The 26,921-nt window shown below is 52.7% G+C and overlaps 1 protein-coding gene across 1 annotated transcript in view; it reads right to left on the minus strand.

The window, feature by feature from the left end:
• The window catches only part of CPXM2 (carboxypeptidase X, M14 family member 2), a 597,080-nt gene that overhangs the window by 40,674 nt on the left and 529,485 nt on the right, over window positions 1–26,921 (minus strand). Inside the window, exon 10 of the mRNA XM_069612029.1 lies at window positions 5,937–6,116. Coding sequence (XP_069468130.1) covers window positions 5,937–6,116 — 180 coding nt within the window. The remainder of the gene's footprint in view (window positions 1–5,936; window positions 6,117–26,921) is intronic.

Consider the following 26,921-nt stretch of genomic DNA (forward strand, 5'->3'; position numbering starts at 1 on the left):
TTGATTCGTCACAATGGGAACCTACACTATCACCTGACCCGCAATCTACATTCCTTGTGGTGCCAGGAACATCACTATTACTGGAACCTGATCTATCACCTGAACTGGAAGCTGCAGTATTGGTGCAGCCACAACCTTCCCTTTCACTAGAACCTGAGAAATCACTCGACCCAGAATCTTCACTCTTAGTGACCTAGAAAATGCACTATTGCTAGAACCTGAGGTGTCATCTCACCCAGAATTTACACTATTGGTGGAGCCAGAGACTAGACTGTCCCTAGACCCTGCAATATCACCTGAGACAGAGCACGTGCCTTTACCAGAACACTTCCTATCACCTAATGCTGAAGCTTCAGTAGTGGAAGCACCAGAACGGTGCAGCGCCCTGAAGCACAGCACCCAGCACCACCCAAGATGCAATAGCAGCTCTCAGGCATGTTCACTACTAGCCACCCCGAAAGCAGCAGTACTGGGGCCACTAAATGACTATTCACGACCCCCATTGCCTTACCCAGAACGTGCATCATCACAAGTGTCATACATCCGTGATGCGCACGCCCTCCACTGCGACTTGAAGCTGACGCTGCACTCACAGCACATCAGTCTTAATATGACTTCCTGTCTAATGGCGGGTCTCTCCAGTGGGCTTCCGTGGGAAGGCTGGCTCTGGTGCTTTATACACGGGGGCGTTAGTAAGGCTGCTTGCCGTCTCCCTCTAAGTGCTATGACCAGCTGTTCTCCAAGTCTCTACAAACAGAAGCTCACAGCAGAATGGAGTGCGTGTCCCTGCTTCCAAGGTCCTGCAGGGGTGACCTGTGCCTGGGCTGCTTCACTCTTTGGTAGGTCCTGTATCAATGAGGTCAGTGTCTGACCAGCCTACGTATTTGGTTGGTCACTCACTTGCCTGTTCACTCTTTCACTGACTCACTCTAAGGACTCAGTATGCTGGTGGCAATCAGTGACCCTCAGTGCAGTCCTCCCCTGACACACCAGCAAGGTTACTGGCAATCTAAACTCTAAAGAGCTGCTCCAGGCGCCTCTGTCGCCGATGGGTACTCAGGCAGCGGGGATCAGGCTGGGGGGGACTGAGATAGAGAGGCTGTGAGTAGCAAGGTCAAGAGTTCATCTTCATTTATAAACAGGAGGCGAGTGGGGCGAACAGCCTTCAGGACCAGAACCTCATTTAACGGGAAATGGATTTCCCTTCTTGGCATTGGTCTCAGCAGGGTCAGGATGGGGTAAATATTAGTAGCTCTGCTTTCTTCGAGCCCCCTGTGTCTCAGGGCCATGGTTCACGGCCACGTCTTGGCTCACGCCGGGCTCACATGTTAGTCATATGAGCAGAGCACGGCCACGTCTTGCTCATGCCAGGCTCACATGTTAGTCACACGAGCAGAGCACGGCCACGTCTTGGGTCACGCTGGGTTCACATTTTAGTCATATGAGCAGAGCACGGCCATGTCTTGGCTCACGCCGGGCTCACATGTTAGTCATATGAGCAGAGCACGGCCATGTCTTGGCTCACACCAGGCTCACATGTTAGTCACATGAACAGAGCACGGCCACGTCTTGGCTCACATGTCAGTCACATGAGTCGAGAATCCCGCTGCTTTTTGCTTCAGCTTGCAGTCAAATGGGGTGCAGCCCCAGCTTTTCCTTTCACACACATTCGGGGGTGCCTTCTTCCGTGTCTAAGGGGTCTTTCACTGCTCTTTCTTTTTCTCATAAGGGCTATGGTGCGCTCTATAGGGGATGGGGTTCACTTTTTTCTCATATAAGCGATATGGCGCACTTCTCACGAATGGATGGGTTGAGATGGATAGATAGATGAGTGATGAGTTTTGATGGATGGATGGCTTAGGATGGATGGGTGGGTGATGGATGGGTTGGGATGGATGGGTGATGGATGGTTTGGATTGGGATGGACGGGTGATGGATGGGTGATGGATGGGTTGGGCTGGGATGGATGGGTGATGGGTGAGTGATGGATGATTGGGATGGGTGGGTGATGGATGGATTGGGGTGGATGGGTGATGGATGGTTTGGGTTGGGAGGGATGGATGGGTGATGGATGTGTTGGGTCGGGGTGGATGGGTGATGGATGGGTTGGGATGGATGGATAGGTGGATGGATGAGTGATGGGTGGGTGATGGATGGATGGATGGATGGGTTGAGATGGATGGGTGGGTGATGGATGGGTTGGGCTGGGATGGATGGATGGGTGAGTGATGGATGATTGGGATGGGTGGGTGATGGATAGATTGGGGTGGATGGGTGATGGATGGTTTGGGGTACGAGGGATGTATGGGTGATGGGTGGGTGATGGACGGGTTGGGATGGGTGGGTGATGATGGGTTGGGTCGAGATGGATGGATGACTCATGGATGGGTTCGGATGGGTGATGATGGGTGGGTGATGGGTGGGTTGGGATGGATGTGTGATGATGATTTGGGTTGGGATGGATGGTTTGGGTTGGGATGGATGGATAGGTCGGGATGGATGAATGGGTAATGGATGGGTTGGGTTGGGATGGATCGATTGATGAGTGATTGGTGGGTTGGGTCGGGATGGATGTAAGGGTTGGGATGGATGGATAGGTGGATGGATGAGTGATGGGTGGGTGATGGATGGATGGATGGATGGGTTGAGATGGATGGGTGGGTAATGGATGGGTTGGGCTGGGATGGATGGATGGGTGATGAGTGAGTGATGGATGATTGGGATGGGTGGGTGATGGATAGATTGGGGTGGATGGGTGATGGATGGTTTGGGGTGCGAGGGATGTATGGGTGATGGGTTGGGATGGATGGGTTGGGTCGGGATGGATGGGTGATGGATGGATTGGGATGGACAGATGGATGAGTGATGTTTGGGTTGGGTCGGGATGGATGGATGAGTGATGGATGGGTTGGGATGGGTGATGGATGGATTGGGATGGGTGGGTGATGGTTGGGATGGATGTGTGATGGATGGTTTGGGTTGGGATGGATGGGTGATGGGTGGGTGGGTTGGGTTGGGATGGATGGATGGGTGATGGATTGGTTGGGTCGGGATGGATGAATGGGTAATGGATGGGTTGGGTTGGGATGGATCGATTGGGATGGGTGGGTGATGGATAGATTGGGGTGGATGGGTGATGGGTGGTTTGGGGTGGGAGGGATGCATGGGTGATGGGTGGGTGATGGATGGGTTGGGATGGATGGTTGATGGATGGTTTGGGTTGGGATGGATGGGTGATGGGTGGGTTGGGATGGATGGATGGGTGATGGATTGGTCGGGATGGATGAATGGGTAATGGATGGGTTGGGTTGGGATGGATCGATTGGGATGGGTGGGTGATGGATAGATTGGGGTGGATGGGTGATGGATGGTTTGGGGTTGGAGGGATGCATGGGTGATGGGTGGGTGATGGATGGGTTGGGATGGATGGTTGATGGATGGGTTGGGTAGGGATGGATGGGTGATGGATGGGTTGGGATGGACAGATGGATGAGTGATGTTTGGGTTGGGTCGGGATGGATGGATGAGTGATGGATGGGTTGGGTTGGGTGATGATGGGTGGGTGATGGATGGGTTGGGATGAATGTGTGATGGATGGTTGGGTTGGGATGGATGGGTGATGGGTGGGTTGGGTTGAGATGGATGGATGGCTCGGGATGGATGAATGAGTAATGGTTGGGTTGGGATGGATCGATTGATGAGTGATCGGTGGGTTGGGTCGGGATGGATGGAAGGGTTGGGATGGATGGGTAGGTGGATGGATGAGTGATGGGTAGGTGATGGATGGATGGGTTGAGATGGATGGGTGAGTGATGGTTGGGTTGGGATGGATGGGTGATGGATGGTTTGGGTTGGGATGGATGGATGAAGCATGGTTTGGGTTGGGATGGATGAATGGGATGGGATGGGTTGGGTCAGGATGGATGGATAGATGGATGGATGAGTGATGGATGGGTTGGGATGGGTGATTGATGGGTTGGGATGCATGGATGGATGGGTGGATGGGTTGGGTAGGGAATGTGACCTGTGATAGAGTCATATGTTTTAAAGCCTGGTCCTAGTCTTTCCTGCTTTCTATGGCAGGGACGCCATAGTGTACATGAGCACAGCAGGGATGCGGGTGGTCACATCTTCATACGGCATTTCCTGTAGTGGTAAATGGAATCCCGTTGACCACTCACTGGCTCAGGACCACTCACCGGCTCAGGGCCACTACCCGGCTCTAGACCACTCCCTGGCTCAGGACCACTCCACGGCTCAGGACCACCCAGCTCAGGACCACTCACTGGCTCAGGGCCACTCACCGGCTCAGGACCACTCACCGGATCAGGATCACTCACCGGCTCAGGGCTACTCACCGGCTCAGGGCCACTCACTGGCTCAGGACCACTCACCGGCTCAGGACTACTCACCGGCTCAGGGCTACTCACCGACTCAGGACCACTCCCTGTCTCAGGACCACTCCACGGCTCAGGACCACTCCACGGCTCAGGACCACTACCCGGCTCAGGGCCACTCACCAGCTCAGGGCCACTCACCGGCTCAGGGCCACTCACCGGCTCAGGACCACTCACGGCTCAGGGCCACTCGCCAGCTCAGGACCACTACCCGGCTCAGGACCACTCACCGGCTCAGGACCACTCACCGGCTCAGGGCCACTCCCCGGCTCAGGACCACTCCCTGGCTCAGGACCACTCCACGGCTCAGGACCACCCAGCTCAGGACCACTCACTGGCTCAGGCCCACTCACTGGCTCAGGCCCACTCACCGGATCAGGACCACTCACCGGCTCAGGGCTACTCACCGGCTCAGGGCCACTCACCGGCTCAGGGCCACTCACCGGCTCAGGACCACTCACCGGCTCAGGGCTACTCACCGGCTCAGGGCTACTCATCGGCTCAGGACCACTCCCTGGCTCAGGACCACTCCACGGCTGAGGACCACTCCACGGCTCAGGACCACTACCCGGCTCAGGACCACTCACCGGCTCAGGGCCACTCACCGGCTCAGGGCCACTCACCGGCTCAGGACCACTCACAGTTCAGGGCCACTCACCGGCTCAGGACCACTCATGGCTCAGGGCCACTCACCGGCTCAGGGACACTCACCGGCTCAGGGCCACTACCCAGCTCAGGGCCACTCACCGGTTCAGGACCACTCACCGGTTCAGGACCACTCAACGGCTCAGGGCCACTCACCGGCTCAGGGCCACTCACCGGCTCAGGACCACTCACGGCTCAGGGCCACTCGCCGGCTCAGGGCCACTCACCAGCTCAGGACCACTACCCGGCTCAGGACCACTCACCGGCTCAGGGCCACTCCCCGGCTCAGGACCACTCCCTGGCTCAGGACCACTCCACGGACCACCCAGCTCAGGACCACTAACTGGCTCAGGCCCACTCACCGGCTCAGGACCACTCACCGGATCAGGGCCACTCACCGGCTCAGGGCTACTCACCGGCTCAGCGCCACTCACCGGCTCAGGACCACTCACCGGCTCAGGGCTACTCACCGGCTCAGGGCTACTCACCGGCTCAGGGCTACTCACCGGCTCAGGACCACTCCCTGGCTCAGGACCACTCCACGGCTCAGGACCACTCCACGGCTCAGGACCACTACCCGGCTCAGGGCCACTCACCGGCTCAGGGCTCATTATGTGTCGTGTAAGCAGAGTTTTCATCTGAGGACCCTCCCAAATTGCCTGGAAAGAGGGGCGGTCTCATGCAGCTGCTCCCACCCAGACACCACTATCACCAGGCGGAGGAGTGGACACATGCAAAGGCTCCCGCCTCTTGGCGCTTAGCGGCCCAGCATTGATACCTTCATTCCATGTTCAGTGGCGCTACTGGAAGCCGATGCTGAGCCAGGACCGCGCCCTGTCCCCCCCTCATGTCCCCAGGTTCTACAGGATGGGAGCTCCAGGGACGTGTCCTTACCGTGGCGTTCTCAGACTGGTACCAGTCTGGCACTGGGATGTGGTGGTTTGGGACCTTCTGGGAAACCTTCTTGCGGTCCTCGGATTCCCACAGGAGTGTGTTCAAGTCGGGGAAGTTGTTATTTATATCGATGCCATCGTGGGTCCATCGCCCAAGAGACCAGCCGCCCAACTCTGAGCCCTGTGTGCAAGAGAGAAAGTGTGATGACAGAGTGTCCCTTATCATCACGCGGCATACACGCTTATTATCCTAATACAATAAACAGCAAGGGGGAGACAGGAGGAGTGAGGCAGAAAGACGGGAGGAGTGAGGCAGAAAGAGTGGGGGAGTGGGGCAGGCAGAACAGCAAGGGGGAGACAGAAGGAGTGGGGCAGAAAGAGTGGGGGCAGGCAGAACAGCAAGGGGGAGACAGGAGGAGTGAGGCAGAAAGAGCAGGGTAGTGGGGGGCATGCAGAACAGCAAGGGGGAGACAGGAGGAGTGAGGCAGAAAGAGCGGGGGAGTGGGGCAGGCAGAACAGCAAGGGGGAGACAGGAGTAGTGAGGCAGAAAGAGCAGGGGAGTGGGGGGCAGGCAGAACAGCAAGGGGGAGACCGGAGGGGTGAGGCAGAAAGAGTGGGGAACAGCAAGGGGGAGACCGGAGGAGTATGGCAGAAAGAGTGGGGTGCAGGCAGAACAGCAAGGGGGAGACAGGAGGGGTGAGGCAGAAAGAATGGGGGCAGGCAGAACAGCAAGGGGAGAGAGGAGGAGTGAGGCAGAAAGAGCAGGGTAGTGGGGGACAGGCAGAACAGCAAGGGGAAGACAGGAGGAGTGAGGCAGAAAGAGTGGGGGCAGGCAGAACAGCAAGGGGAGAAAGGATGAGTGAGGCAGAAAGAGCAGGGTAGTGGGGGGCATGCAGAACAGCAAGGGGGAGACAGGAGGAGTGAGGCAAAAAGAGTGGGGGAGTGGGGCAGGCAGAACAGCAAGGGGGAGACAGGAGGAGTGAGGCAGAAAGAGCAGGGAGTGGGGGGCAGGCAGAACAGCAAGGGGGAGACCGGAGGAGTGAGGCAGAAAGAGTGGGGTCAGGCAGAACAGCAAGGGGGAGACAGGGGGGTGAGGCAGAAAGAGCAGGGGGTGGGGGGCAGGCAGAACAGCAAGGGGGAGACCGGAGGAGTGAGGCAGAAAGAGTGGGGGCAGGCAGAACAGCAAGGGGGAGACAGGAGGAGTGAGGCAGAAAGAGTGGGGGAGTGGGGCAGGCAGAACAGCAAGGGGGAGACAGGAGGAGTGAGGCAGAAAGAGCAGGGGGTGGGGGGCAGGCAGAACAGCAAGGGGGAGACCGGAGGAGTGAGGCAGAAAGAGTGGGGGAAGGCAGAACAGCAAGGGGGAGACAGGGGGGGTGAGGCAGAAAGAGTGGGGAACAGCAAGGGGGAGGCCGGAGGAGTGAGGCAGAAAGAGTGGGGGAGTAAGGGGAGGCAGAACAGCAAGGGGGAGACAGGCGGAGTGAGGCAGAAAGAATGGGGTAGTGGGGGCAGGGAGAACAGCAAGGGGGAGACAGGCGTAGTGAGGCAGAAAGAGCAGGGCAGTGGGGGGCATGCAGAACAGCAAGGGGGAGACAGGAGGAGTGAGGCAGAAAGAGTGGGGGAGTGGGGCAGGCAGAACAGAAAGGGGGAGACAGGAGGAGTGAGGCAGAAAGAGCAGGGGAGTGGGGGGCAGGCAGAACAGCAAGGGGGAGACAGAAGGAGTGAGGCAGAAAGAGTGGAGTGCAGGCAGATGCATACAGCCGGTTATGGGACAGAGAAGTGAGATGAATCAGGGGATCACGGGAAGGGAAGAGAGTGACAGGGCAAGAGAGACAGATATAAAGGAGGGGGCAAATCAGAGACCGGAAAGGAGGAGAAAGAGGGCGACATGCGGGTGGGCGAGGCATGAAGATTGGGAAGTGGGTGTATAAGAAGGGAAAAGGGAAAAGGGGGAAGTGAAAGAGGAAGAAAGAGAGAGGAACGACAACCCAGAGAGGGGAAATGAAGGAGGAAGAAGGCGCGAGGCCAACAGGGAGATTTTATTATTTATTTTACTGCTTATAGCGCGGACCTAGCCCAAGAGCAGCAGGGCGCTTTACAGCAGGATTGTTGCAGAATGCATAACGCCTGCTGCCCAGCGCGAGGGAGAGGGCGAGATGACGGATAGAAAGAGGGAATCAAGGAAAAGAGAGAGAGAAAGAGAAGGGCATGGGGTCAGAGAGGCGAGGAACGATGGCGCAGGCAGCTCCTTCTCTCCCACGCCATGGCGAGGCTTTGATAAAGTCCCACACTTGTGGGGGTTTTAATCAGCCTCCGAAAGGGACTGAACCCACGACACAAACCGCCTCATTTTGTAGACAGAATATCGTTCCGCTTTATCTATGATCAAAGCACGTTGACCTTTCCCAAAATACCCACCGCACTTCACATGGAAGCTGCACAGAAAGCGCGGGCCTCAGATCTCTGCTGGCAGCGAGCAGCCTTCCTCAAGCACCCCAGAGTGTCCTGGCGCCCCTCACACTGCAGATAGGAACAGAGCTCCCCTCTACGGCGCCACTTGCACCGAAATAAATGAATTCTGCTCACCGAATTCCCTGCACATTGCACCCCAAGCACGCGGCACTCCCGTGCGCGACACTCCCGCACGCGACACTCCAGCACACAGAACACCAGCACACAGAACCCCAGCAAATGGCACCCCCAGCACACGACACTTCAGCACACAGAACCCGAGCAAATCAGGGCACCCCAATTACACGACACTCCAGCACACAGAACCCCAGCAAATGGAACCCCAAGCACACGACACTCCCGCACGCGACACGCCCGCACGCGACACTCCCACATGCGACACTCCAGCACACAGAACCCCAGCACATGGCACCCCAGCACACAGAACCCCAGCACATGGCACCCCAAGCACACGACACTCCAGCACACAGAACCCCAGCAAATTATGGCACCCCAAGCACACGACACCCCAGCACACAGAACCCCAGAAAATGGTACCCCAAGCACACGACACTCCAGCACATGGCACCACAGCACACGTCATCCCAACACAATGCACTCGAGCACACGGCACCCCAGCACACTGCACCAAGCACATGGCACCCCAGGACACTGCTGTCATGCGGCAACACTAGAAGTTGTGGAACAAGTGGAAGATCCATTACGTTACTGTAACAACGTGCATCAGCGGTCTAGTCTACGACCAAGATGGCCGCCGCATGTATAACATCCTTCATAGGGTAAGACGCTTGTTGCTCCTTTTGCCTTTTGCTCCCTCCTAATATCTTTGCAGCGTTCTGTGCTGCGACTTGCTATCCCTCCCCGCCGCCTCTGCAGCTTTGTCGCCCTGTAGTCGTGCCGTACCTCAGCATCTCTAACTTTGCTTTTGCCATTGGCGGCACCTTGCTTCCAGCCCAGTCACTCCTTGGCTACCCAATCTCCTTCTGCCGCCCCTTGGCACCTACGCTGCAACTTCCGCTCTTCGGCTTTGCTTCCACTCATAGGCAGCTCTGCTGCTGTCAGTATTTTGCAGCCAGACTGCTGCGGCTCGAAGACTGCACCGTTACCGGTCTCCTCTCACTTTTACAACGTGAGTGGGTTACCGCAGTGGTTCTTCCCGGAGCAGCTGGAATTCATACTTACCAGGATTTCCTTCTTCGGTCCAGCATGCACTGCCTGTTCTCCTTCTTTTCTGGCTATCCTGGTTCATTTGGCTCCTACCTTTTAACGTCAAATCAACAAGGTTAAAAGATTCTAATCCTTCTTACACATCTGTCTGAGAAGACACAGACCTGCAGCCAGCACTCGACCACGACCAGGGTTTGTCTGCCTCTTGGCTTTTCCCTGGGCTGGGACCGGCTCCCCGTAGTCCCCGACTGTCTGTCAAACAGCAGATAAGGCACAGTGGCCTCCAGGCGATCACGTCCTTATCTCTTTGTGAAGAAGAAGAAAGGAAAGAAGGGAGAAACAAGAAGGAAGAAGAAGGACAAAGCTATTGAGGAACCTGAAGAAGATCCTGAAACCTCTGCTGAGGGGGAAGTATTTACACAATCTGAGAGCTTGCCATGCCTGGAAACATCAATGGCCAGCTTAGAAGAGTACCAGGAAGTAGTTAACGCCCTACAAGGACTCACGTTGAGTTTCAAAACTTAAGAGCCGAGAGTGTTACCCTAAAACAGCAGGTTACCAACTAAGACGAACTAAGAGGGGATTTACCTCCTCTCGCTCTATCCTTTGGCAAATATGACAGAAACCCCAGACGGCTCAAGGAGTTCCCGGAAGCTTGCCTGGTATACTTTACCTTACAACCTCGAGCTTATAAATCCGAGAGGGCCCGGGCTGGCTTTCTTATCTCCAACCTGGTAGGGAATGCATTGTCCTGGGACACCCCTATGGTGACCAACTCAGATCCGTCACTTACCAACTACAACCTGTTTGTGCAACACTTTAAAACACGTTTTGAATGACCGGAGGTCCAATACTCGTCCTATGAGAGTCGGTTGGATGTCAGACAAGGCACTGCAGACCGACAATCCTATATGTCCACCTTTCAGAGGGTAGCCAAAGAAGCCGGTTGGCCTGAATCAGCCCAGCAAACTCTATTTAGATGCGGACTCCAGGAGGAGATCAAAGATGAGCTTGCTCAGATCGCTAGACCTTCAACGTTCCAGGAACTGATCTCTCTGTCGCTACAGATCGAATTCTGTCTGGACGAACGAAGATGGGAAAAGAGGTTTAGACCTGCCATTCACGTGCCCTATCAACTCCCTGTTTCGTCGGACAAGCCCACTGGAGAAGAACCTTTGCAGACTGGCACGGCCAGAGGTCCTCTCACGGGTACTGAACGCAAGCGAAGGAAAGACCTTGGATTATGTATGTACTGTGGATCTGATAAACACATCCTCAGAAACTGCCCTGAAGTGCCTCCGTGACGTCAGAGAAACACCAGTTCCCATACTTGAGCAGGGAAAAAGTATGGGAAACAAAGACCAGTTCCTGCTACACAACACAAGGTCCTGAACTCTCTGGGGATACCAGACTTATGGTGTTTGGCATTCAACTCCGGATCGGTGAACATCACATCATTGAAGCCCTGGCCATGTTGGACTGCCGTTCTGCAGGGAACTTCATGGATGAGACATGGGCATGCTCACATCTAGTGCACTGTCGGGGCAAGCAAAAACCCCTACCAGTGGAAGGGGTCGATGGATCGCCCCTTACATCTGGACCTATCATACATGAAACCAGGGAACTGGAGCTGAACTTGTTTTGTCATAAGGAGCTAATTAGCTTCGATCTCATTAGGGCTGTCCACTTTCCAGTGATTCTAGGCATCCCGTGGTTAAGGAAACACAACCCTAACATCAACTGAACTCAAAATACCATACTGTCATGAACCATCAAACTCGCCCCTTCTGGGCCTCCTGGTCCATGACACGTCAGGCCTTACACTGCATAATACTCCCAACATGGTGGCAAGCCCAGAACGCTGCTCGCCAGTCTTCACGTTCTACGCAGCGTCCTCTATAAAGAAGCCACACCCCCGCGGCCCTGCACGTCTCAAAACTGCTACTAGCTGTGATCGGACGTGTGCTCTGAACCTTCTCTAGTGCTACTTGCTATCCCCTGGCCCCTGGATTCCCTTCTCCCGACTTCTTCCCTCTTTCCCACTTCCCGGAATCCCTGTGCCGCTTCCGCGTGCCCCCAACACCTTCTTGAATACTCCTGGAGTTTCCCGTGATCCTGGACATCGAATGTTGAACGTAATCTGGAAGCCGAGGACGGCCGAGCGGGCTTATTTAAGTCCCGAACCATACAAAAGAAGACTCCACCTAAAGAGGACATCAGGCAACATAGACAGGTGAGAAGGGGGGAAACCTGTGACAGATTGAGACGCCACCTGACCGAAGTCGATACAGACATGGAGGCGGCCATCCAGGATCCTATGCGTGGCATGCAAGAACTATCGACCGAAGTACAGAACTTCAAAGCGGAGAACGCCGCGCTGAAACAATTGGTACTTTCATGCGACTCTGCCTCAAAGGACAGCGTGCTATTGGGCGACATTGTTGACAAATATGACGGCTGTGCAAAAAACCTCTGAGGATTCCTGGATTCTTGTTTGGTCCACTTTACCTTTAAACCTTATTATTTTTCCACCCCCAGGGCTAAAGTGGGCTTTATTATTTCTCACCTCTCCGGGAATGCCTTAGCCTGGGCCACACCATTAGTTAACACCGGAGATTCCCTTTTGGATGATTATGATGGATTCATTCAAGCACTAAAGACTATGTTTGACCGCCCAGAACAGGTCTTAAGTGCTCAAGAACGCTTACTCGATTTCCAGCAAGGCTCTCAGGACATGCTCACCTACGTAACTCGATTCAAGCAATTGGCTAAAGAAGCGGGTTGGCCTTCTGAAGCTTGCTTCACCCTCTTTCGAAGAGGGTTAAATGAAGATGTTAAGGATGAATTAGCCAGGGTAGCACGTCCTAGTTCTTACCAGGCACTTATGGATCTTGCTCTACAAATTGATTTCCGCATCCAGGAAAGAAAGGCAGAGAAAAGGAAGAACAAGTCAACCATCCAAAAAAATCCTCTTGTGAGCCCTTCAAAATCCGAAGATTCTCCTGTTCCTACAAATGAACCCGAACCCATGCAGCTAGGGGCCTTCCGTGGACCCATATCCCCCCAAGAAAGGCTGAGAAGGATCCATACTGGCTTATGCATGTACTGTGCCTCGGACAAGTATTTAGTCAGAGAATGTCCCTTAGCCCCTCCACGGCGTTCGGGAAACGCCAGCTCCCGATCCTAGATGGAGCTCAGTTTCGGGAGAGAGATGCAGGCTCCACATCCATACCATCCTTGAACTCTCCTGGACAAAACACCCTGGTAGTCTTACAGGCTTTTCTATCGTCATCTAAGAAGGAATCCTACCCTATTCTGGCACTAGTGGACTGTGGGGCCATGGGAATATTCATAGATCAGGAATAGGTCCTTAAACATCATATTCATTATGAATCCCGGAACGTCCAGCAACCTGTTGAAGCAATTGATGGAAGACCTCTTTCTTCTGGACCCATAACCCTTCAGACTAAGGAAATTGAGCTTGCTATAAACCATCACCGAGAAAGGATAAAGTTTGACATCATAAAATCTGCCCATTACCCCATGGTTTTGGGAATGCATGGCTACAAAAACACAACCCATACATCAATTGGACAGCTGGTTCCCTGTTCCTAGGTTCCGAATTTTGCATGTCCCATTGTCTGCTCCAGGATCCTTCACCGACAACATCAGAAGAACATTCAACAACTCAGCAAGATCCTCTTATGGTCTCCAATATCATCCAGGTTCCTAAAGCCTACCAGGAATACGCCGATGTGTTCTCTTCTGCTATTGTCCAAGCCCTACCACCCCATAGGCCTGAGGACTGTGCTATTGAAACCAAACCTTCAGCCGTGATTCCCTTTGGAAGGATGTTCATCCTGTCTGAACCAGAGAAAAAGGCCCTTAGTGAATACCTAGATACTAACCTAAAAAACGGCACCATACGCCCATCCAAGTCTCCGGCTGGAGCTTCATTATTTTTTGTTCCTAAAAAAGACACCAAGGAACTCAGACCTTGTCTTGATTATCGAGGTCTTAATCAGTGCACCCTTAAGGATCGTTATCCATTACCCTTGATCTCGGATATCCTGGAAGCCGTAAGAGGAGCCGTAATATTCACCAAATTGGATCTTAGGGGTGCTTATCACTTGATTCGTATTAGAGAAGGTGACAAAAATGGAAGACAGCCTTCAGAACACCCTTTGGTCATTACGAATACTTGGTCATCCCTTTGGACTCTCTAATGCTCCGGCAATCTTCCAACGCTTCATGGACCGGGTGTTTTCGGATATGCTATTTCTTTTCGTCATCGTCTACTTGGACGATATTTTGATATTCTCTAAGGATCCTCTCAAGCATGAAGAACATGTTAAATCAGTGTTACAACGGCTACGTGAACACAAGCTTCTAGCAAAACCCGAGAAATGCCTTTTTCATGTTTCCACTGTTCACTATATAGGATTTGTCCTTAGCCCAGATGGCATAGGCATGGATCAATCCAAGGTTAAAGCCATACTATCCTGGCCAACTCCGACCTCTGTAAAACAGATCCAATCTTTCCTGGGCTTGGCCAATTTCTATCGGAAGTTTATACCATCCTTCTCCGAGATTGTTCAACCGACCATCTCCTTGTTGAAGAAAGATACTCCCTATCATTGGACCCCAGCCCAGGAGAAGGCCTTCCAACGCCTAAAAACAGAATTTACACAAGCCCCCATCCTGGTTCAACCTGATATAAATAGACCATTCCTAGTGGAAACAGATGCCTCTAACTATGCCATCAGAGCAGTTCTGAAACAGGAACTAGATGACGGGCTGGAACATCCTATTGCCTATCTTTCACGGACATTGACCTCCAGTGAAACTCATTACTCAGTCTTAGAAAAGGAACTTCTAGCCATCCGTCAAGCCTTCACCGAGTGGCGTCATTTACTTCTAGGAGCTAAACATCCTGTCCAGGTTAGGACGGACCATCAAAATCTCAAGTGTTACAGGCCCTAGAATGCAGAAACAGCCGTCAGGCCCGTTGGGCGTTCTTCTTTGCTCAATACCAGTTCCAAATTCACCATGTTCCGGGAACAAAAAACGTAATTGCTGACGCCTTGTCTCGGCGCCCTGACTATGAACCTCCTGATGACCGAACATTTCCCAAGATGTTTCCTCACATAATAATTGTAGCCCAGGTGACCAGCCTCCTAGATGAAGTCCGCAGTCAGACTCAATCCTCGGAACTCTGGAAAGATATCTCGGACAAGAACCAGTGGAAACTGAAGACCAAAGATGGATACTTGTTCAAAGACAATGCCTTGGTCATCCCAACACAAAAACTACAGCAAAGAATAATACATCTCTGTCACGATACACTTTACTCCGGGCATCGTGGTATTACCAATACCCTCCGATTAATACAAAGGCAATTTTGGTGGCCTGGAGTGAAAGCTGATGTACAAAGGTATATCCAGGCATGCTCTGTCTGTAATCAAAACAAACATGACAACAAGAGACCTTGGGAATTCATAGCAACATACTTCATTGTGGAATTACCACCTTCCAGGGGATACACAACCATCATGGTCACCATTGATTTGTTCACCCATGTGGCCCATTTTACACCTCTGTTTAAATCGCCATCCTCGTCAGAACTTGCTGGAATTTTCCTGGAACACATATTCCGACTGCATGGACTTCCTTCCAAGATCATATCAGACAGAGGGCCCCAATACATTTCTCAGTTCTGGAAACATCTTTGCCAAATACTAGGAATCCAACGCGCTCTTTCCTCAGGATATCATCCCCAAACCAACGGAGCCACAGAGCGCGTAAACCAAACCTTGGAACAATACCTCCGTTGCTTCGCTACCAAGGTCCAGGACGACTGGTCCCTCTTAATACCAGTGGCAGAATTCGCCTATAATAATTCGGACCACTCTGCTATTAAGACCAGTCCTTTTTTCTGTAGCCAAGGATTCCACCCTTCGGTTCTACCCTCCATCCTTCCTCATCCTACACCAGTTCTAACAGTCGATTCCTGGATTGAAATGCCCATTAATGTTCAAAGAGAAGCCAAAGAACAATTAGAAAAGGCCAGGACCCAGACCAAACTGTATGCGGACTCCAAACGAAGACCAAGCCCCTCCTACACAATAGGGGATAAGGTTTGGCTGTCCTCGAAACTGCTACCATGGCATTTCCGACCAAATAAATCGGCTCCTCTATATTATGGGCCATTCCTTATAAAGGAAATCATCAACCCAGTGGCCTACCGATTCAAGCTTCCAGACTCCTGGAAGAAAACCCACCCAGTATTTCACACGTCCTTAATAAAGCCATATGTTCAGACCTCTCGAACTAACCTTCGGGCCAAACCAGTACTCATCAATGACCAACTGGAGTATGAGGTCTCCAGGATTTGCGATTCTAGATATAGACGTGGCAAACTCCAGTACCTGGTGGATTGGAAAGGATATCCCCCCAGTGAACGCACTTGGGAACCTATCTCAAATCTAAATACCCCCAGGCTACTCAGAAGGTTCCATTGAATACACCCGGGCAAACCCGGTGGAACGAGTTTCCGGAGGAGGCATGCTGTCATGAACCATCGAACTCGCCCCTTCTGGGCCTCCAGGTCCCTGACACGTCAGGCCTTACACTCCATAATACTCCCAACATGGCGGCAAGCCCAGAACGCTGCTCGCCAGTTTTCACATTCTACGCAGCGTCCTCTATAAAGAAGCCACACCCCCACGGCCCCGCGCATCTCAACGCTGCTACTAGCTGTGATCGGACGTGTGCTCTGAACCTTCTCTAGTGCTACTTGCTATCCCCTGGCCCCTGGATTCCCTTCTCCCGACTTCTTCCCTCTTTCCTACTTCCCAGAATCCCTGTGCCGCTTCCGCGTGCCCCCAACACCTTCTTGAATACTCCTGGAGTTTCCCGTGATCCTGGACATCGAAGCTGAACGTAATCTGGAAGCCGAGGACGGCCGAGCGGGCTTATTTAAGTCCCGAACCATACGAAAGAAGACTCCACCTAAAGAGGACATCAGGCAACATAGACAGGTGAGAAGGGGGGAAACCTGTGACACATACACTTTCAGTCTCAATATTGCCTAACCCATTGCTTGAAGTAATATGAAGAAGAACCACGTGTGGGAACAACCGTGATGCTCCCAACTTCAGTCGTACTTTCTATTCCATTGCCTTACCAGGACTATACAGATGTGTTTGAAGACACCTTACCACGGAAACTGCCACCTCACAGAAGGGAAGACTGTGCCATTGAGTTTCAACCAGACACCATAGTTCTTTTTGGCAGGATGTTTCCCTTATACCTTCCTGAAAAAGCGACATTGAAGGAGTATCTGGAGTCTAACATACAAAACTGGCTCATACGTGAGTCCAAGTCGTCCGCAGAAGCTTCGCTCTTCTTCATCCCTACAAAGGGAACAACCCTGCATAGAGTATCGTGGTTTAAATAGTCTAACCCTCCGGGAATGCTATCCCATGCCCCTGAAGAAAGATGGGATTGAGGCCGTACAAGATGCTTGCATTCTCACAAAATTGGAATTACGAAGGGCAAACTATTTATTAAGAATCAAGCCATGCGCTGAATGGAAGACTGCGTTTCGCACTCCTCTGGGACATTATGAGTACCAAGTCATGCCGTTTGGTCTTGTCAATGCACCATCTATATTCCGGCGGTTCATGGATAAAATCTTTGCCGATCTCCTGTTCTACTCTGTAGAACGATATCCTAGTTTATTCCAAGACCATAGAGGAACATCGCCATCATGTACGGGAAGTACTCCAGCGTCTCAGGATGCACCAGCTACTGGTCAAACATGAGAAGTGTACCTTCGACGTCTCCTCAGTCCCTTATCTGGGATTTATATTGTCCAAGGAAGGAATTCAAATGGACCCCCACAAGATCAAGGCAATACTACAGTGGCCCACTCCTTCCTCTGTGAAGGACGTACAGAAGTTTCTGGGCATTTCAAACTTTTATATGAGATTCATCCTTACCTTCTCAGAAAAGGTTTTACCCATCACAGCCTTCCTTAAAAAGGGAGTATAAATCACCTGGAATCCTCAGGCAGAGGCAGCATTTCAGGAATTAAAGACTGCCTTTGTTACCGTACCCATACTGTGCCAACCGACTAAAGTGGCTCCATTTGTTGTTGAGACCGACGCTTCAGGAGGGGCCTTAGGAGCAGTCCTCTTGCAGAAGAAAGAAGACGGTCTTGAACATCCAATAGACTATTATTCCAGAACCGTTACCGTAAGTGCAAGGAACAATTCCGTAGTATTAGAAAAAAAGCTCCTGCTGATCTGACAAGCCTGCCAAGAATGGCGTCACTTATTACAGGGGACTGCCCATCCTTTTCTAGTATGAACAGACCACCGTTACATTTGTGTGTTACAGCAGATGAAATGCCGAAACTCCAGACATGCTCGATGGGCGTATTTTCGCAGTTTGACTTTTCCATCTCGTACCTGCCTGGAAAGGAGAACGTCGTATCTGATGCCCTATCCCGCAGTTACGGTGAAGACACAGGACACTATCTGGGGGAAGAAAGGATTCTTGCAGGGAAAAGGTTTATTGGAACAGTAAACACCATATTACAGTAAGTCAAGCAAGCTACTACAAACTATTCTTTCAAACTTGACCCACTACAGCTTAAAGAAGGACCACTTGCTCAAGGAGAAGGTGTTGTTCTTATCATCTAAGGACCTTCAACTCATGGCTATGTCTTGGTGTCATGACCTACCCTCTGCCGGTCACAAGGGCCAAGCATCTACCCTGGATCTCACGTCCCGTTTTTTCTGGTGGCCTACCCGCAACAAAGATGTAAGAGTGTAAGTCTTCTCTTGTCCCATATGTGCTCAAGGCAAGTACTCCACTGCCAGGCCTTTGGGACTACTCCAACAATACGTTCCGCCTTCCGGGCCTTGGCAACACCTAGCCACAGATGTTATTGCTGAATTACCCCCTTCACAAGGATACACCACTATAATGATCACTGTTGACTCCTTCAGCAAACTCATCAATTTCTCTCCCTTGAAGGGATTACCTACTGCTTCCCAGATGGCTTTGGTATTTCTAAAGGACATTGTATGACTACACGGAATACCACTCAACATGCTCTCCGATAGGGGATCCCAATTTACATCCAAGTGCTGAACTGCGTTCTGCAAGCAACTCCACATCCATAGGGCTTTATTGTCAGGTTACCATCCCCAGAGTAATGGACAAACTGAGCTGCTCAATGCCACATTAGAGCAATACTTAAGGTGTTTCTGTAATCGGGAACAAGACAACTGGTTTGATCTCATTCCCTTAGCGGGTTTCACGTATATACAATATGCGCTACACAGCCATCAGAATGAGTCCTTTCTTCTGTACATTCCGGTATCATCCAAGACACATTCCTGCAGTCAACTTCCAGTCTACAGTACCCACCGTAGACGAACTTCTCGACGTACTCAAAACCACGCATAAAGAAGCTATGACAAATCTGTACACCAGTAAGAAGAGCTACAAGGACTGGGGCGACAAGAAGATGAGCAAAAATCCTCAATGAGACATTGGAACCAAGGTGTGGCTCTCCCCACGGTATCTAAAGATGAGCAAAAATCCTCAATGAGACATTGGAACCAAGGTTTGGCTCTCCACACAGTATCTACCCAGGTGGGTCCATCATGGGAAGTTTTCACAAAGATACATCGGTCCTTACACCATTTCTGCCAAGATCAACCCAGTCACCTTCCGCTTGAAGTTACCACACAACTTAAGGAAGGTCCATCCAGTTTTTCAAACCTCTCTTCTGAAGACGTATGTACAAGACGCTTTCACCGAAGACCTCCAAGATGGACTATCACTAAGGACAAGGAGCCTGAAGAGTATGAGGTATACAAACTTGTTGACTCTTGTTACTGCAAAGGAGTGTTGTAGTACCTAGTCCATTGGAAAGGCTATCCCGCTTCTGAAAGATAATGGGAACCTTCGAGGAATATTTCAGCGCCTCGTCTGATACACCGATTCCATAGACTACATCCAGGCAAACCAGGGGGAGTCCTGAGAAAAGTGGTTCACACCTTCATGCGGCAACACTGGAAGTTGTGGAACAAGTGGAATATCCATTGAGCTTCCCAGCACCTTACTGTAACAGCGTGCATCAGCTGTCTAGTCTACGACCAAGATGGCCGCCGCATGTATAACATGGAAGGAGTTCTACACTCTGTGCGTTGCAACCCTCATCCTTCACAGGGTAAGACGCTTGTTGCTCCTTTTGCCTTTTGCTCCCTCCTAATATCTTTGCAGCGTTCTGTGCTGCGACTTGCTATCCCTCCTCTCCACCTCCGCAGCTTTGTCGTCCTGTAGTTGTGCCATACCACGGCATCTCTAACTTTGCTTTCTTCGTTTGTGGCACCTTGCTTCCAGCCCAGGCACTCCTCAGCTGCTCAGTCTCATTCTGCCGCCCCGCGGCACCCACACCGCAGCCTAGCCGCTCCTCGGCTATTCAGTCTACTTTTGCCATTCGCAGCACCTTGCTTTCAGTGGAGCCGCTCTTTGGCAACTCAGCCTCTTTCAGCCACCCCGTGGCTTCTACTCGCCACTCTTCCGCTTTGCTACCGCTCATAGGCAGCTCCGCCTGAGAAGACACAGACCTGCAGCCAGCACTCTACCACGAGAAGGGTTTGTCTGCCTCTTGGCTTTACCCTGGGCTGGGACCGGCTCCCCGGAGTCCCCGACTGCCTGTCAAACAGCGGATAAGGCACAGTGGCCTCCAGGGGATCACATCCTTATCTCTTGGTGAAGAAGAAGAAAGGAAAGAAGGGAGAAACAAGAAGGAAGAAGAAGGACGAAGCTATTGAGGAACCTGAAGAAGATCCTGAAACCTCAGGTGAGGACCTAGAAGGGGAAGTATTTACACAATCTGAGAACTGCACCAAGCACATGGCACGCAAGCACACAGCACCCCAGCACATGGCCCCCCAGCACATGTACCCCAGGACACTGCACCCAAGCACATGACACCCTAGCACACGGCACCCCAGCACATGTCACCCCAGTGAACGGCACCCCAGCACACAGCATCCCAACACATGGCATCCCAACACACTGCCCCCCAGCACATGGCATGCCAACACATGGCATCCCACCACACTGCGCCAAGCACACTGTGCCCCAGCACATGGCACCCCAGCACACGGCACCCCAGCACACTGCACCCCAGCATATGGCACCCCAAGACACTGCACCCCAGCACACGGCACCCAAGTATATGGCACACCAGCACATACCATCCCATCACACTGCACCCGAGCACATGGCACCCCAGTACACTGCACCAAGCACATTGCACCCAGCACCAGCACCCCAGCAAATGGCACCCCAGGACACTGCACCAAGCACATGCCACACCAGCACACAGCACCCCAGCACATGGCACCCATGGTACCCAAGGACACTGCACCCCAGCACATGCCATCCGAACACATGGCAGCCCAGCACACTGCACCAAGCAAACTGCACCCCAGCACACAGCACCCCAGCATACAGCATCTCGGCACACTGCACCCCAGCACACGGCACTCCAGCACACGGCACCCCCGCAAATGGCATCCCAACATATGGCATCCCAATACACTGCACCCCAGCACATGGCATCCTAACACACTGCACCCCAGCACACGGCACCCCAGCACACTGCACCCCAGCACACAATACTCCAGCACGCTGCAAAACAGAATACGGCATCCCAGCACACGGCAACCCAGCACACGGCACCCCAGCAAATGGCATCCCAAGACATGGCATCCCAAAACACTGCACCCCAACACATGGCATCCTAACACAGTGCACCCCAGCACAAGGTACCCCAGCACACTGCACCACAGTACATGGCATTCCAAAATGCTGCACCCCAGCACATGGCATCCCAACAAATTCCAACCCAACACATGGCATCCCAACACACTGCACCTCAGCACATGGCACCCCAGCACATGGCACCCCAACACACGGCATTCCGACACACTGCACCCCAGCAAATGGCATCCCAACACATTGCATCCCAGCAGACGGCACCCCAGCATGCTGCACTCCAGCATATGGCATCCCAACAAATTCCATCCCAACACATGGCATCCCAACACACTGCACCCTAGCACACAGCACCCCAGCATGCTGCACCCCAGGACATGGCACCCCAGCACATGGCACCCCAGCACATGTCATCCCAACACACTGCATCCCAGCACACGGCACCCCACCACATGGCGTCTTCGCACACGGCACCCCAGCACATGGCATCCCAACACATGGCATCCCAACACATGGCATCACAAACATTGCACCCCAGCACACAGCACCCCACCACATGGCGTCCCAGCACATGGCACCCCATCACATGGCATCCTAACACACTACACCCCAGTACACAGCACTGTAGTACACGGCACCGCAGCATGCTGTACGCCATCACAAGGCACCCCACAACATGGCATCCCAGCACTGGCACCCCCGAACATGACAACGCCTCACGGCACCCAGGCACATGACACCCCAACACACTGCATCCAAGGTCATAGCACCTCAGCACACGGCACCTCAGCACATGGCACCCCTTCATATGGCACCCCAGAACATGGCACCCGAGCAGACAGCACCCCAGCACATGGAATCCCAGCACAATGCACCCCAGCACACAGCACCCCAGCACACTGCTCCAAGCACACTGTACCCAGCACACGGCACCCCAGCACACAGCACCCCAGCACACGACACCCCAACACACTGCACCCCAGCACACAGCATCCCAACACAGTGAACCTCAGCATGCTGCACCCCAGCACATGGCATCCCAACAGACTGCACCCAAGCACACTGCACCCCAGCACACAGCACCCCAGCACATGGCATCCCAACACAAGGCACCCCAGCACACGGCACCCAGCACACGGCACCCAGCACACGGCACCCAGCACACAGCACCCCAGTACACAGCACCCTAGCACACTGCATTCCAGGACACTGCCTCCAAGCACACAGCACCCAGTACACAGCACCCCAGCACACTTCATTCCAGGACACTGCCTCCAAGCACACAGCACCCAGAACATGACACCCCAGCACACTGCACCCAGGCACATGGCATCCCAACACACTGCACCCCAGCACACTGCACTGCAGCACGTGGAAGCGCAGCACATGGCATCCCAACACACTGTACCCGAGCACATGGCACCCCAGTACACTGTACCAAGCACATTGCACCCCAGCACACAGCACCCCAGCAAATGGCACCCCAGGACACTGCACCAAGCACATGCCACACCAGCACACAGCATCCCAGCACATGGCACCCATGGGACCCAGGGACACTGCACCCCAGCACATGCCATCCGAACACATGGCAGCCCAGCACACTGCACCAAGCACACTGCACCCCAGCACACAGCACCCCAGCACACAGCATCTCGGCACACTGCACCCCAGCACACGGCACTCCAGCACACAGCACCCCCGAAAATGGCATCCCAACACATGGCATCCCAATACACTGCACCCCAGCACATGGCATCCTAACACACTGCACCCCAGCACACTGCACCCCAGCACATAGCATCCCAACATGCTGCACCCCAGCAGATGCCATCCCAGCAAATTCCATCCCAACACATGGCATCCGAACACACTGCACCCCAGCACACGGCACCCCAACACATGGCACCCCAGAACACAGCACCCCAGCACATGGAACACCAGCACACTGCACCCCAGCACATGGCACCCCAGCACACAGCACCCCAGCATGTTGCATCCCAGGAAACTGCACCCCAGCACATGACACCCCTGAACCCAGCACCCCAGCACACGGCACCCCAGCACACAATACTCCAGCATGCTGCAAAACAGAATACGGCATCCGAGCACACGGCACCCCAGCAAATGGCATCCCAAGACATGGCATCCCAAAACACTGCACCCCAGCACATGGCATCCTAACACAGTGCACCCCAGCACAAGGCACCCCAGCACACTGCACCACAGTACATGGCATCCCAAAATGCTGCACCCCAGCACATGGCATCCCAACAAATTCCAACCCAACACATGTCATCCCAACACACTGCACCCCAGCACATGGCACCCCAACACACGCATTCCGACACACTGCACCTCAGCAACTGGCATCCCAACACACTGCATCCCAGCAGACGGCACCCCAGCACATGGCGTCCAGGCATGCTGCACTCCAGCATATGGCATCCCAACAAATTCCATCCCAACACATGGCATCCCAACACACTGCACCCTAGCACACGGCACCCCAGCATGCTGCACCCCAGCACATGGCACCCCAGCACATGTCATCCCAACACACTGCATCCCAGCACACGGCACCCCACCACATGGCGTCTTAGCACATGGCACCCCAGCACATGGCATCCCAACACATGGCATCCCAACACATGGCTTCACAAACATTGCACCCCAGCACACGGCACCCCACCACATGGCGTCCCAGCACATGGCACCCCATCACATGGCATCCTAACACACTACACCCCAGCACACGGCACTGTAGTACACGGCACCGCAGCATGCTGTACGCCATCACAAGGCACCCCACAACATGGCACCCCAGCACATGGCACCCCAGAACATGACAACGCATCACGGCACCCCAGCACATGACACCCCAACACACTGCATCCAAGGACATAGCACCTCAGCACACTGCACCTCAGCACATGGCACCCCTTCATATAGCACCCCAGAACATGGCACCAGAGCAGACAGCACCCCAGCACATGGAATCCCAGCACAATGCACCCCAGCACACAGCACCCCAGCACACTGCTCCAAGCACGCTGCACCCAGCACACGGCACCCCAGCACACAGCACCCCAGCACATGGCACCCCAACACACTGCAACCCAGCGAACCTCAGCATGCTGCACCCCAGCACATGGCATCCCAACAGACTGCACCCAAGCACAGTGCACCCCAGCACACGGCACCCCAGCACATGGCATCCCAACACAAGGCACCCCAGTACACAGCACCTCAGCACAATGCATTCCAGGACACTGCCTCCAAGCACACAGCACCCAGAACACGACACCCCAGCACACTGCACCCAGGCACATGGCATCCCAACACACTGCACACCAGCACACTGCACTGCAGCACGTGGAAGCGCAGCACATGGCATCCCAACACACTGCACCCTAAGCACATGGCACCACAGCACATTGCACCCCAGCGCATGGCACCCCAGCACATGGTGTTAAAACTGATATAATATTGTTTCGTCCTCATTGTATATGTTGGCCTATGCCCAGTCGCTTTGCGAGGAAATCCGCATCGCAAGGTCGTGACCTTAAGTTAATCAAGCCTCAATTTTGGGTTAAAGCCGCCATTTTAGTTTGTCGTGCAAAGTCACCCTGTGGCCTAAAATGGCTGACCTGTGTTCTCTTGTTCTTACTTAACCTCTTCAACCTCTGTAGGCGAGTTAATGTCCAACCTGCCTGCAGGCTACATGTTAGGATCATGTAGACCTTGTCCTTTGTTGACCTCGGGATCAGGGGATTACTTGAATCGGTGATGTTAACCTACAAGTATACAAGAACAATAACGCTATTTAAACATGACATGCGAAACATCTGTTTGACCTGCATTGAAGCAAATGTGTAAAGAGTGTAAAGTTAAACCCAGAGAATAATAGTATTTGTTAGTAAATGTATTAAGAAGTAAACCGCATGCACGAGATATGTAAATTAGGAATGAACCTGGCGCGAACCCTAGCCCAGTACATGATTAACTTGTAGGAGGCTGGACATCGTTATGAAGAAACTGTATAAATATGCTGATGTTCAGCTAGCAATTCCTGTTCACTGCTCACATTGAACCCTGCTGGTGGTCTCTGTGATGTACTGATGGCCAAATAGCTATTTGTGTACTTTGTTTTGTAAACTGTCCAGTGTTGCAATAAAGATTCTGGGAATCTTTACAAGCCCGTGTCGGTGTATTTTTCTTTGCTTGGTGTAACAGCCTTAATATTGTATTTTCTGATTCCACAGATGACGCCCGAATAGGGACCCTCAAGATTGACTTCGTCTCGTTGAAAGTTGGCTCGGCTATCGGACCGGGATCGGACGGTGCCAACAAAACGGCCCCTCTGGACGAGAAGCAAATTCCTCAACAGAACAGCACGATCCGATCCCTGAACAGTGAGCTATTGCCCAAGATGACTTCTTGACGAGGGTCCGTACATCGAGGTGGGTAAATTTGCCGAAATCACCAGACACGTGGGTCCTTAGAATTGTCATTAGTAACCCGATCGGGCCTCCCAGTCCTTTGGTCAGGTGAATCGTGACCCGATTCTTAATTTAACCCTGACAATTTGAATTTGGCGCATTGTACTCGCGAGCACAATTATTTGACCAGGTAACACCAGAATTCTGATATGCCTGAGAAATTGTCTGCCTGCTTCAGGGCATTATTCCACAGCAACAGACAATCTTTGGAAGTTAGCCTTCCCGGACCACAGGACCGGTCGCCGGCATGTACTATGTACTGTAAGAAAGGCTTTGGTAGTATAGCATTTAATGATATTTGGCACAGACAGACCAGACATAACTCTTATCTTCGGTGGCCAACCAATGGTAGCTTTGAAATCCCTCGGTTAGAATATTTAGAGTCTGTATTGATAAAGAAACAGGCTAGACCTGCAGCATTTGACGCATTGCACAGCTGGAAAACAGAAGCTTTGCAGCAACAAAAGAGTAGAGAGAAACATATGCGTCGACTTATGACGAATGCCAAAAAGGAACTGTTATATGATCAAAATAAACAATTGGAATCAGTTAGGAACACGGACAGAGCGTTTCAATTAGGCATTCAGAAAATGTACCCTTCAAAAGATTTTCATACGTCCGATGAATTGATTAACAAACTTTTGCAAGAACAAAGTCCCGATGCCTCTGCGCCACCCCTGTACGTCCCTCCTCCTGGTGCTTTGCCCGTTCCTGTCGTTATTCCTCCTACTATAGTTCCTCCAGTCCTCCCTATTGTTCTTCCTGGTGTTCCTCCAGCCGTCGCTCCTTTGCCTGCCCCCTTGCCTCCACCTGTTGATATTCAGAATGTACCTACTCTTCCTCTTCCAAGTGATTCCACATCGCTTGTAGTAGACCAGGGAGCGGAATCAAGGGTTGTGACTCGTAATACTGTGTCCCCAGACAAAAAGAGTGAATTGATTGCTTGGGCAATTGATTGCTTGGGCTAAACATTGCATGGAGAAGGGTGAACAAGCTGATGTTTTTTCCACACTCGAAAATTTAAAAAGTATTACTGTTAA

The sequence above is a fragment of the Ambystoma mexicanum genome, chromosome 8 (genome assembly GCF_040938575.1).
Source record: "Ambystoma mexicanum isolate Mex_15411 chromosome 8, UKY_AmexF1_1, whole genome shotgun sequence".
NCBI classification, from domain to species: domain Eukaryota; kingdom Metazoa; phylum Chordata; class Amphibia; order Caudata; family Ambystomatidae; genus Ambystoma; species Ambystoma mexicanum.